The following is a 14360-nucleotide window of genomic DNA, read 5'->3' as shown; positions in this document are numbered from 1 at the left end:
TGCGCGTCAAATAATTGTATTATACCAAGAATGAATTGCAGCCAGTCGCTATTTTTTTCTGTTTGTTAAAATTCAATTGCCCATTTTATTCTGCAAATACAATTTCATCATCATCTCGTTGCTCTATCGATAAATTAGCTATTCGTTCATTAAGATCTGATCAGAAGCAGCTGATCAGTGTGAATTGTTTGCTGTGCCCAAGCAATTCCACCACAGCAGGATTAATCTCAGCAAAGGTGGAGCTCATTTATACGTGAATTACTTTCAGTATATGGGGAATTTTGAAATCCCGGTCTGTCTCAAAGCGTCCGGTTAATCTGGAGCCATATGGTAACCCTAACAAGTATCACTGTGTGCCATATAGTACCTTATCCATTGTCAATGATATTATTTTAAAAATATATATATCTCTCAAGTGCTTTCTTTATTTTATGTAGTGTGTTCCTGCAGAAACGTCTGAATTTATTTTGTGGGATGTGTTAACCGGTATGTTGGCTTTCTGGCTTTGGTGGTTCCTTTTTGTACTTGTAAATGCAGTCTTATGTCAACGCGCTGGGATTCTGGAGGAGTGGCTGAGAAAGATACAGGTCACCTTGGAAGTAATATGATTGACGTTTCATTTCTAGTAGCCAGGTGTTCAACCAGTTACGGTTCTACTAGCTTGCTATGGGAACATCCGAGTTCACAGTGTGCCCTTCCTTCCATGTGTTTATCACCATTCACAACAGTTCATTAAAATGTTTTGTAATGAAGTGCCTTTGCCCATACTGCACTGTACAGTATGACCTTTTTAGGTACAACCAGCAATTCTGAGAAACCTGCTGTTGAGTTGTGTAGTGCTGTGTTTGCCATTTTATTGTGCTTCGTCACACACTGTCGCCATCTGTCCCGTTTCTTGTTTGGGATTATTTTAACAACAAGATTCCAAGTCAGATTCTAAAACGTATGTTCGGTGTCTCATTGCCGTTGTAATGTAACGTACAAGAGCCTCACCTGCAGGTCTGCACGTGACTTTGGGAACTTGGTGTTGTGACTCTGGGCTGCAGAGGAAATCTTGCATTTCAGCTGAGCCAGTTTGGTAAGTATGAAGAATATTGTTTTGCTGCCATGGTAACGTGGTTTTACAGGTGTGTAGGTGAGAATCCTGCAAGGTAACACAAATAGTTTCAGTTGAAGCAGGTGATGTGGCGGCTGCACTGCACTGAGAGTGGAACCGTTGCTGTGTAATTTGGAAACGGTAAACCATTGAAAAAAGGAACAGTTGTGTAGGCTGCTCTTGATACTGGAAATACAGTTGTACAGGTTTGAAGGAGAGACTATTCTCAGACATGTAAGTAGTTGAGTTTATTACGTTTAGCTGATCTACTGGTGGATTATAAATCTGTTTACATTCCTGTATATACAGCACACACAAACAATGGTATGCCTTCCTGTGTATTTTCAAGTTCTTTTTATTTAATACGTGGTTTGTTCTCCAAAACGGTTTATATTTATTTAAGGAGAAAAGTTAGTCTCTTTTGAATTGGTTTTCTTTGTTTAGTTCTGAGAGGAGATGCTGTGCAGGTAGAAACACGCCTTGGGTAAACGCTGTAAGTGCCCTTTGTATATCAGGTAACACTTTTTATTTTGCGAATCTGTAATTCAGGGAATGTTTAAAACAGCCCTCAATTTCCTGCTGAACTCATTGTGAAGCAGAACAGATCTATTCCACAGTTAAGTGATGAGTTATGTCATGAGTTTAGTCTTCAGATATTCTTACATTTTGAATTAGCCAAGAAAGAACAGCATAATGCTTACCATATTACAGTAAACGCACGTATTGTGTGTGATCTGCTGTACATACCTTATTACAGTGTTGGAGATCCGTACGCTCATGAAGGCACGAGATGAAACGTTTGTCTACTTAAGAAGTTATTATGAAATGTAATGGGAATGCTGAAACATAAATGACAGTGTAGTTTACCTCGGTAGCCCACCCGATAACGCACCCATGCAATGCATGTTCCTGTCACCGTTGCTGTTATACAGGGATCCATGCCGTGATGAGCATGTTTTGGGTGTATGCTGCTCTGTTGATTGGTTTTGTTTTGGTTGTCCTTGTTACTCTTTGTACATAAACAAGTCAGTGTTTTCCTGTAGACTGCATTGTATTATCTTTATCTATTACCCCAGAGCGTTTGGTCATGCTGCTGAAGGGGCTGCCTGGGGCATGTTGGGGGTACACCCTGTGTATGTGTCCTCTTGCATCACATCTCTGTTATATATTTTGCATGCACTGTATACAGTACACCAACTACAAAACTAGCCATTGCTATGTTTTTGGTTATTTTCAACTTCCTAATAATGATAGTTTGTTTCTGCTAAAGCAGTTTCAATCTCAATCTAGGATTAACTGAATGGTCAGTTAGCATGGGGTATTATGGATTTGTTTCACTGCTTGACATCAAGGGCTCTGTTCCATTAGACAGAAAGACAGGCTTTGTTGGTAAGAATTCAGGCAACAGTTCATTTACTAGGTTTACATTATGGCAGCTTGTGTGTGTGTGTATATTGTACGATTTCCACTTAATTTTGGGTTTGTAGCCCCTTTTATACAGACCCAGATACAAGAATTTTAAGTTTTTAAGCATGTACGTGCAATTTTATTATTTACAGAAATAAAAGTTGTCAAAACAAAAACAAAAACCTAACTCACACACGGAGTACTAACTAAACTTTGTACCGTCCTTAGACTAACAAACTGGACAGCTAAACTGTTTACCAGTCACAAAACATTAACGTTACACCAAAAACAAAAAGGTTTACACACAACCTTTTGTTAAACCACACAGGTCTCTTCACAATGACAGCCTCTCTCTTCATACAGACTGGAGACTGCCTAGAACAAACGTTTTGTCTTGTTTAAATACCTGCCTGTTAATTCCAGGCAGGTGACGCTAATTAAATAAAAATAAATCAATTAGAATAAATAATACACCTGTGGCAAACACAGCCACACACACATTTCTCCGATTAATACTTGTACTGTGATTCTTGAAATGAAATAAACAACAGGTAACGTTTTAGACCTGTGACAAATCTGGATGATCTCAGATCTATTAAGAAAGTGAATCTCTAGGCTCAGTGATGCAGAAATGCCTTTTGGATTGCTGGTGTTTTATGATAAGATTTATAGTATAAAAGTTAAAGAAATTTTGCTGAATGTTCTACATTGAGCAACATTTATTTTACTGTATGATCTGGGTAACTGGAAGAGCAAGTGGTGTCACTAGGATTGTGAAACCGTGGGGTCTGAATTCCTGTAATGTGTTTGTCACCCAGCAGATGTCTAGGACTGCCACATAATGGAGTATGTGAGAGCAACGATTAGTTTGGGGTTTGGGGTTTTGTTACTAAATGGCTAATATGAAACTTGAAGTAGTCTTGCTGTATAAATACAATTTAAATTAAAGGTCTGTCCTATTGTTTACCTATGGTGCCCACGTACTGTCATCAACAGGGATCTAAATTTATGACTATTGTATAATACAATGCAAATTGCATGTTATACTGCAGATTGTGATAAGACACAATGAAATACAATGTACAGTAGTTATTATCTTTTGTGCTGGCCTGCCTTTACAATTTTAATACTAGATTTTAATACTAAAGAAAAATGGATTTGATGATACTTTGTAAAAGTGATGACAACAAAGCCTACCCTAACCTTACTTGTTCCATTTTTCAGTAATTTGCATTGAACACTTTAATGTGCTATCACAAGATCTAAGACTTGTCTTTCAAATGCTTTGCTTAACCAAATAACTGTGCATACATATCCTGGTTCTGCTGAAAGAGCACTTAGTGTGCAATACATGTAGTGTACATGCACAGGCTGCGAAGAAAACCCATCAAAACAGCGGAGACGTTCTGGATGGTAAACAGACAACTTTTGTAGAGCTTATTTAGTTAGTTAGACCTCAATCACCCTCCATTTATCATGTGATTATTGTACACAGGAAGCTGCATGAACCACACACTGTTCAGAAATGCTGCATGCTATCATGTGATGTTTGACATGTTTTACGGAGCTCTTAATGAAGATGGACATTTCCACTTCCCAGGACAGCATCTTTGGATGCAGAAGTAGCTTAGTGAAGTGTGTGTACTGTATTTACCTAAATAAACGCATGCTTTACCCAAACTGTTTAACAGCCGTTTTATTTTAGTTTTGTTTTAACATGCACTGCAGGGCGCTCAGCAGGGGTGCACAAATCAATAATGCAATAATGATGAAAGGAGGTTAAATAGAGTCAACTAAGTAATTTAGGATACAGGGGGAACAAAGACCAGGGGGGATGGAAATAAGACTCCCATTTTTTGATCCATTCCTCGTTTTACCATGAGTTTAATAAGACACACCTGAGCTTGTTACCCTTTACAAACTGTGGCTAATTGAGCTCATAGTAAAACCTGGAATGGGTGAAACTGCTATGCAATAGGAGCCTTATTTCCATCCCTGGGCTTTGGACCCTCAGGGACTGGAATTGTGCACCTCTGATCTACATGTTTAAAAGATCATTTTATGTTTTGGAGCAATCTGAATCTGAAAGGAATGAAAGATATACTAGTTAGTTTGTTGTATACATTTACATTGCCTCCGCTTTATAGAAACTGAAGGTCTCTACACTAAGTGCGGTTTCGAAAACTGAGTAGCCTTTTTATAAATATGTGCCTATTAATATTTTGTCTTTGTCATGAGATTACTCTTTATAAATGGACCTGCTGTTTTGAAATATGCTGTAGACAGAGATATGTGCCTTCACATTTATATCTGAACAGTACATAATGTGTGCGAGTCATTAAACCAACAAGGGTCTGTTGGTTTAATGTTGGTTTAATTTCTGGGCTTGTCTATATTTGCACATGTTCTGGGAGTTAAAAATAGATAAAAAAAAAAAAAAAAAATACTCACTTCAGACCAAACATGTTATTTTGCAAAAGTACTGTAGTGGAGGTTTGTTATGTGATTGGTAGACACTATTGCTTTGACTACAAGTTGGTCTGTTGTCTTTTTTTCAGTGAAACGTTACAACCTACAGTAGTGGCATATCTGTACGAGTTGGTATTCTTGTTTGAAATATAGGTAGGAGTGTATTGGTATTCCTGGCAGTGATGAAGTCCATTTTAATCTAGATCCTCATACTTATAAAAGCGATATCTGGATCTGTTTTAAATGGTCTGGTCTCAGCTGCCTCAATACTTTCCATATCCCCTGGATAGACAAGCTCTGAAGTAGCCCACTTCCAAAAGGTTCTCTGAGCAGTTGATTTGTATTTCTGTATTTCAATATATTTAGAAAAGGGAATACCGGGAACACAGCACTGCAAATACAATGACTCTTGTGAGAGTTCTAAATTTCACAAATGAAGATTATTTTGTTTTTTGATAAACCAGATAAAAGTGCACATAGATTATTATTATTATTATTATTATTATTATTATTATTATTATTATTATTATTATTATTATTATTATTATTATTATTTATTTATTTATTTATTTATTTATTTATTTATTTATTTATTTCATAGCAGACACCCTTATACTTATCCCTTAATATGAAATAGAATTGGAGATCTACAGTGGTTTTTAAGTGATGAAAGTGTGTGTGTGCCTGTTTAATGCTCAAGTGTGTGCCATGTAGTGGATTTTTTTAAATGTTTTGCCAAATTGGATTACTGCGAATAAATGCTGGGTTATTGAATGCGACAAAAATTTTAATCATACAGTTGTTAGTGCTGGTGCATTGGGAGCTTTTGTGCAGTGCTGTATCACAAACCGCTTAAATTAACGAGTAGCCTAAACGTTTTTTCTCTTTTTTTTTTTTCCTATTTGTGCAGGTTGCAGTCAAGCTTTACTGCAAATTAAATGCCGTCCTGTTGCCTCCAGCTCACCCTTGGAAATCAGAGGTTATCTGCCCCACCATAACTCTGCACCATGTCTTCAGAAAACAGAGACACACTGTGTCAACAGCACGGCTGCACTGAAGATACCACCTGCACAAAAACCCCAGGGTAGGTCCGAAGTGAGAAGTAATGTTCATGATTAACTGTGGAGCTTGAAGGCAAGGGGGCTAAAAGAAGGGGAGGACACAACTAGAACTCCCTGGGAATACATTAAGCTACCTTAGAAGACATTATTGCTGTTATGAACCAACTAATCTATATGATATCGCCAAAAGGCAAAGATTCTAAGCTTAGCTGGCACCTGCTGGCTATTATGATTCAAATGTGCATATTTGAAAGTATGACTTAAGTTACTGAGAAATTGTTTGTTTATGGGTAAAGTAGAACAAGGCCCGTCTGAAATAATAAAAGGTGCATGTTTCTGATGCCTCCTGTGTTATACTGGAAACCAGACAATAGCAAGTGCATCATGTTTATCCATTCAAACCACCATCACAGCTGCTGCTGTTGAGTCTACCTTGCAGTGTAGTTTGGTTTAGAGGAGTCCTGCCTTCTGCTTCTGTTCCAGTAGTATAGTTGGTAAGAGACTAATCGTATGGTTTGCCTGTTTAAGGAACAAGTAGTCTCTCCTCACACATGGCTTCAAATTGGTGTCCTTGCATCCATCAACCACAATCTTACTCGTTACCATGAAAGCAATGCTTCTGGTTTCGAGGAGAAGCCATGATTAGGTTTTATTCCTGTTAAACAGTACCTAGATATTATTTATTTTTATTATTTTTGTAATGGGAAGTGGCATTAGGTGATGGAGCCTTTTGTACTAACTTGCCTTTAGGACTTTCAGAATATGATTCTCATTTTGAGATACACAACATTTAATTATTTTGAGTAATTTGAATCCAGGTTTACATCACACTGCAAATGCTGTTTACCATGTTTCACTGTGAATGTGTAATTCAGGGAAGTACACATTTCTCCCTGGCAGCAGGTTAACTGGCTCACACAGCAGAATGAGATAATTATTCAAAACTGTAGACAGGCAAGGTGTTGTCATTTTTTTTTTTTTTTTTTTGGTACATGGACTTCTGCAAAATTGTAAACATGTTGCCATGGGTTACTGCTTACGTAAATCTGAAACCATGAAAGAAACTGTGAACCCCTGCCCCCCACCCCCTTTCCCCAAACAAAATGACACAAAACAACCCCTACAGTGTCTTGGTAAGTCCATCTTCGAAAACCCTGTACAATGCTGGTGCTTTTACGTCATGACAGCAAAATGATAAGCTACTACTGCATGTTTTTACTTTTTATTATCATGGCCTCAGTGCAGCCCAAAGAGGAAGGAAACTGTTGAACGAGAACCACAGTTAAAGAGTTATTCTCACTTTGTGTGTGCAAGTTTCTGAAAAAGGCTCTCTTATTATGTTTACATCTTTTTTTCAAGTTCTGAAGCAGTTCTGAAGTCTACAGTAATTTTACCTGACCTGTTTTATCACAACACCCCTTCCTAGCATTGAGGGGACTTCTGCGGAGAACATATGATTGTGCCATCATATATAGTATATATATATATTTTTTTTAAAACCACACGCTACTTACGTGCACACATTGCTGCATCCTGTTTAGCAATAAGGAAGTGGTAGTCTCCAGCATAGGCTGGCCATAATAATCTTCTTCTTTACAGACGAGTGCATTTTTCTAACTTTAAACACCCAGTGCCGTTTAAAAAAAAAATTCTTTAAAAAGCTCATTGAAATGGACGTCCTTTAAGGAGCTGGCAGTCTAAACCATGGAAGACTCTTCCCTTGGGTGATGTAAGCCGCGCAGGAGAGCAGCAATGAAGACCTTGCCTCAGTCGTAAAGGCTGTTCAACGCTGTGTTCTCTTCCTAGTGCCCCCTAAGCCTGTTCATCTTCAGACCCCTGATCCGGACAGACGACCCAGGGCAATCCCACCGGCACCCTCCAGGCCTTTGCCTGCGGACCCACTTCCCAAGCCAGGCAACAACTGCACCTCTGCGTGGAAGGAGGACACAGAATCGCCCAACAGTGTGTGCTTGCTTATTGAGAAGTTTGAAAGCTCCAGGTACAGTTGTCTTTTCTTTTTCTTTTTTATATATTCATTAACATTTGTATGATTTTATGAATGAGATTTTAGCACAGTATTTGAATGTTGTAATTAGAATGTTGCATGCAGAGACAGTGAAACAGAAAATAATCGGGAACACCACCCTCAGAAACGTTTACTCTGTTCATTTTGCACAGTAATTTTGCAGTTTTTTCATGCTTTTCCTATCATTATAATATACGTTTACCATCAGTTACCATGTTTATTAATATGCTTTACAATACCGCTCTGTGCTTTACAATGCTTACCTATGCTTTGCCTTGCTTTATTACACTTTACTATGGGATAACTTTTGTAAAGGCAGATCCCTTTGACTGGTAAGATCTGTCTAAATAAAACCACAGTAAAGTGGCTGAGTGGATGCAGGTGCAGGGGTGATGCAGTGCGGTAATAAAACAGACTTAATCCAGACTTAATTTAATCCAGTTTGGAAAAGGGGTCTTTTATTTTTGTATCCAGGTCTGGTGACCAGTAGCAATAACAATAAACAATAACGGGTTTGCAGACCCAAACAATAATAATAAACCACACGTATCTGCCCCACAATTATACACACACGGTCACCAGTCCTGGGTGAGTGCAGTAGTGCTCGTGGTGGGTGATACAGTTTATTTTTGTGACAGTAGTGCAGTGCTGTTCCGGCTTTAGTGCTGGCCCTAGGGGACAGCTCCGGAATCGTTTTAGCTGTCTGGTGTAGTGTTACAAACAAGACGATTACACACACAGACAAACAATGACCCCTTGGTAAACGAGTGCAACCGCCTCTCCAATCTACGGCTGCCACGTCGTTTCCCTTCCGGGTCAATGCATTATTGCAACGGAGTCTCGCCCTTTTCCAGGCTGGCCGACTTCCCTTGAACCCTGGGAAAGAACTGTCAGACCAGCCCATCCAAGGAACTCTGTTCTCGCTGCTTAGTGCCCTCACAGGTCGGGAGGGAGATTTACAACCAAGAATCATTGTATTTCTGTCACAAGTGGTATCAAATATTATACATAATTACAGGCAGGGAAGTTATTACAAGCAGTTAAACTGAAGATGATGTTTTCTGTATGGGGCATTTTTTTGGTTGATTTTCCTCGGCACACAAATATGGAGATAATTTACAGCAGAATGAAATGACATCACAATGACATCATGCTTCGGATTACTTTGTGATCCTCTTTTTAGCATCACTATAAACACCCTGATACAACTGGAGTGATCGATTTGTCCCAATTTAATAGACAGCTAAAATATCAGGAAAGATCTCTCTTTCATTGGGGAGTAAAAACATGTTTTTAGTTTGTAGTTGTGGCTGAGCACCTTTTCTGAAGTCAGCAATAGGAAATCATTTACTCAGCAAAAGGAAATCATTTCCATGTTCGCTTTTGAAGGGTGTAGTTATCTATTGAGGTTGTTGTGTTTTGCAGAATACCCATTCTTGGAGTCTATAGGAGAAGCCAGTTTCATCTGTCTCTTAGCATGGATCCTGCCCAGGAACCAGAAGAGTGTTCAAACTCTGAACCTCCGGGTTCCAGTGACTGTTCAACCGCAGAAAACCTTGCGCTCCCCGTCTCTGAAACAATGTCCGACGATACCGAACTCTCAAACTTAAGTGCGCTTCAGATTGACGATATCAGCACATGCAGTCTAAAGACCCCTGGGGATTGTTCTGCTGTGAACGGGGCTGCCGGGTCCAGCGAGCTCAATGACAATCAGGACTCCACGTTGGAGCAGAACGGGAATGGCAAGGTGCCCAACAGAGACAGTGGGATTGATAGCCCTTCGTGTAACGTGGAGGGAGAGGTGTTTTCAAACGAGGAGGCCATCGATGAGGAGGAGAAGAAGGATGAGAGTGTCGCTGAGAGCGAGGCAGACACAGGGACGGTGAATGAAGTGAAGGAGAGTTCCGTTTCATCTGTGGAACATAAGAGGGACTCAACACAAGACGAGGAGGACAGCGATATGGATGAAGGCAGCAGCGAAGAACACGAGACAGCAGAAGTGCCAAAAACAGAACAGCCAGACGCAGCCAAGGTAAGCCCGGGTGTAGGCTGCTAATAGCCAATTGGCAATCCATTGTCATTTTCTCTATTCAAGGCTTCTGTTAAAACCATTGCTGTTTTTGGTACGGGAGGTCACAAAACCAAGTTCACAAATTCTCACATGGCAAAATCCCAATTAGCCAAATAGCTTGTGGCTAAATATGACAAATAAAACAGAAGTGAACAGTGGTGGTAAAATAAGAAGAATACTAATAATAATCGGATGCTGTGCCTGGAATATTTGAGGTATTTTGAGGATGTGGTGGATGAGAAAAGATTTACCGTAATGTTAAAGCGAATCCCACACACCTGCTGATAACACAGACACATATAGAAATGATCAATTTCATGTGAACACACAAAGAGAGTTGCATGTTACTTGCATATATTTATAACAGTACACACCATAGTCCAGGGCCAATTTTAAATAATAAACCGTGCATGTTATCCATGGAAAATGATGGTAAATGCTTCTCAGCTCTTAGTTATGCTGGTGATATTTGTTTGCTTGCTATCTGTGAAGGCACTTCTACAGTACTAGGTGTTGGCTGTGGTGTTTTAAACTCGGTTCTGTGCTGGCTGTGGTATCGTATGAGTAGGTGGTGGAGCATGGCCAAGTCTATTTCAGCTCTTGGAAAGGACTGCTGTATGGTGTCTTGTAAATCTGTGAACAACTAGGAATATAATATATGGCTTTAGAAGCCCATTTGTTGGAATGCAATTACCGTTACGTAACCTTTGGATACCATGGCAACCTTTTTTTTATTATTATTTGATAATGATTGTCAGGTCAGTGGGGAGCCCTATAAGGACATCATGCTAATAGTCCAGCAATTGCATGTGTTCGAAGAGTATGACAACCTGAACTACGGCTAAGTTTACCCGTAAAATGTCTAAAGTTATCATTTTCCTATCTGAAGTACACAAGAGTTTTACTGAACTGTAACATATGGTGTTTTTAAGGCTATCCCCCTTCCCATGACAAAACCAATGGAAAGGCAAGGTGCTGCCTTTTAGCACACTCACTGAAAACCAGATTGTTGCCTTTAAACAAAATGGTGAATTGATTGACTTCATTTATATGTTTCAGACAATAGTAGTTTTTATTTTTTTTACCCCAATCTGTCAGCAGGTGTTCCAATGTTGGATGGATGTGTTACACTCTCACAGTAGTGGCTGTTGATTTTACAATACCATTGGGATATGTAGCTGTGTTTCTGATGTGATCTGTCTACCTTTGCTCTATATATTCCCCTTTGAACTCACCCCCACCCAGAATTTCCTTTTACCACCAGCTTCTTCAAGCTAAACAAATATCAGCAAACGTACTGCACCCTCCCCAGTCTGTCGCTGGGTGCTGCCCGACACTTTTTTAATCTCTTCGACGCACTCCTCCCAAAAGTCAGCCCACATTTTTCCATCTGTTCAGAAATTCAGATCAAGAAAGGTTATCAGTCTGTTCAGAGTATAGGTTGTTTGTGCATTCAGTAGATTTTCTTTTTCCATCATCCATCGCCGACACTCCCAGATCTGCCGTGCATTTTCTGTATTTTCTGGGTGATTTTTGTTCGCCAGAGCAGAGCTGTATGTGGCATTGAACTTCTTTTAATTCAAGTCACCCTTCGTGGTTTGTATTCCCACTATCACTCAGCCATGTTAGTTTTGAATTTATTTTATTTTTTTCCAGGCTTTCTTTTGACAACTTCAATCACAGTAATCTGTCACCCATGCTAATAAAACAGTGAGGCATTCAACAGTTTATCATTTGTATTTATTTGCAGCAGAATATAAGATTTGTCTGAATAGTATTGCATACTATACATGTGACCTCCTTATTTTAGATCTGGAAACAAATGTAATTAATACTACAGTACTTTTTAACTTTGTGGTGCTGACTCTTACAATACAGTAACAGCAACTGTACTGTACTTGTGTTTTCACTGGAGGTTTCAGTTGAGTCTTCAGTGGTCAGACTAGAGAGAAAAAAGTGGATGCTATAAAACCAGATATATTTTTCAGAAATTAAAAAAGTTGATCACTGTTCTTTTTAGAATGTTCAACATTTAGAATTGTTTGCCGACGACATTCCATGTGTAGGTCCTACCAATATATTCCAAGTGGTTCATGACCTTGTGATTATACAGCATGCAATAATGCATTTTTGCTCTGGCTCGGTGAGGTTATGTTTTTTGGAGAAAAATACACCTCAGCCAAACTCTCATTTCTAGTGGTATCCTACTTTTAATAGAAAACCAAATACAAAATAATTACATACCCCCACTCACATGCCTCATCTCTGTCCTTGAGGGGCCAGCCTCATAAGGGTTCAATCTCCATGCCCAGCCAATATATTGAAAGGTAATCATTGTGTGGTGGTTTTATGATGTGGATCAGAATAATTTCAAACTCTATCCACCAGAGTTTAATGGCTAGTGCATTAGCCCTCTGTATAATTACATTGCAGGCTCCATATAGATGCTGCCGGATCAGATTATATAAATGGGTATTGATTGTGTTTTTTTTTATTGGTACTGTAGCTTGGCCAGGGAGGAAGAGGATGTGGTGTAGCTTCTTGCATCAATTACACGGAAGTCAGCAGAGGTTTTGCTTTTACAGTTTTGGCTTCACAGAGTCACACAGACAGCTCTCCTTACTCCTAAAACTTCTGAGTGAAAATCATGTGTGTCTCTATTTGAAAAAAGGGTAAACACTGAAAAGCAGATTCTATGAAGTAACTGCTGTGAGTTGTTTCACCTCTCGAGAGCATCATCATTGTTCATCCCTTTACGATAAGAACAAACATTGTCTTAAATGTGACAACATGGCGATATATTTGCATTATATTATTTCCAATTGAAATCTAATGAGGTTGTCCTGCAACCATGCAACTGACAAACCTTAATATAGCAACAGTCTTGTTCCAATCATCATTTATATGTGTTGTCATTCTTTAGGTTTTTTTTTTTTAAAACACATATATGGAACAAGACTTTGCTATTTAGAATTTCCCCTGCGAGTTGTTAAAATGGTTAAAAGTCCTAGTGACAGGACTCCCGAGTGGTACATCCAGTAAAGGCTCTCCACGTGGGGTGCAGGATGCGCTCTATAGTCTGGACGTCGCGAGTTCGAGTCCAGGCTATTCCTTTGCCAACCGAGGACGGGAGCTTCCACAGGGGGAGGGAGGGCTAGGTCGGCCAGGGTGTGTTTGGCTCACCACGCACCAGTGACCCCTGTAGTCTGGCCGGGCGCCTGCGGGCTTGCCTGTAAGCTGCCCGAGAGCTGTGTTGTCCTCCGACGCTGTAGCTCTTGGGTGGCTGCATGATGAGTCCGCAGTGTGAAAAAAAAGCGGTCGGCTGACGGCACACGCTTCGGAGGACAGCGTGTGTTCGTCTTCGCCCTAGTGACTCTAAGTATGACAATAATGTTGCTTAGACACTGCAGTCCTTAAAGAGGTCATCCGCACCAGCGTTCTCGCAGTCGATCCTGAAATAACTCAAACATTAAAACATTAACAGCTGTACGGTACCCTTCTCATTGTTTGATACAGGTTTGCAAAATGACTGCTTTACAGTTTTGCTAATAGATTTTGTTTAATTTCCTAGTGCACAGAGCCACAGAAATTGTTCAACATTGCAAGGGAACTCCTGCAGACAGAGGAAGCTTATGTGAAGAGACTTCACTTACTGGATCAGGTAATTCTCTAATGCAGTTTCACATTTCTTCTATTGGATAGCTAGGCTGCATTTAAGTGGCAAAGCTTGTGCATTGAAGTTGAAGTGACAGAAAACTGAATTTGGACACTGGGTTCTTTTTCTGTGACACACGTGCAAGTTGATCTCTGACATGCAATATATGTAAAGCATCATCTGACGACCGTGCCTCTTCTTTCTACTGCCCCTAATACCCTGCAAGCAAGCGGGTAGATTCAAGATTTCATGATAATCCCTGGATAAACTAGATTTAAGTCTGTGACCTTCTGATCCAGGGATCAGGGTCATTGTGGTTCATTATAACCGCAATAACCAGCTACTGTACACACAGGACTTGCAGTGCATGCTTTATGCATGTTGGTTGTTTCTACGTCTGTTTGAAGAAATCCTTTCAATGTAATTTGTTTTGCAACCACTTCTGTAATGTTAACTGCAAGGTCATTCTATAAATCTATAATACAAATTGCACAAATTGGCTCTGGGTTTATATTTGATCCAGTGACTCAAACGCAATATCCTTTTATGTTTTTTAATTATTCACAGTATAAATT

General features: G+C 39.6%; 1 protein-coding gene across 1 annotated transcript in view; it reads left to right on the top strand.

Annotated features, from left to right (window-relative positions):
* Positions 1-14360, top strand: part of LOC117412348 (FYVE, RhoGEF and PH domain-containing protein 3-like) — a 70127-nt gene that overhangs the window by 28867 nt on the left and 26900 nt on the right. Inside the window, exons 2-5 of the mRNA XM_034020672.3 lie at positions 5883-6056; positions 7840-8032; positions 9485-10091; positions 13702-13791. Coding sequence (XP_033876563.3) covers positions 5883-6056; positions 7840-8032; positions 9485-10091; positions 13702-13791 — 1064 coding nt within the window. The remainder of the gene's footprint in view (positions 1-5882; positions 6057-7839; positions 8033-9484; positions 10092-13701; positions 13792-14360) is intronic.

Source organism: Acipenser ruthenus, chromosome 25 (assembly GCF_902713425.1).
Source record: "Acipenser ruthenus chromosome 25, fAciRut3.2 maternal haplotype, whole genome shotgun sequence".
Lineage (NCBI taxonomy): Eukaryota > Metazoa > Chordata > Actinopteri > Acipenseriformes > Acipenseridae > Acipenser > Acipenser ruthenus.
This window is presented reverse-complemented; position numbering and strand designations above follow the sequence as displayed.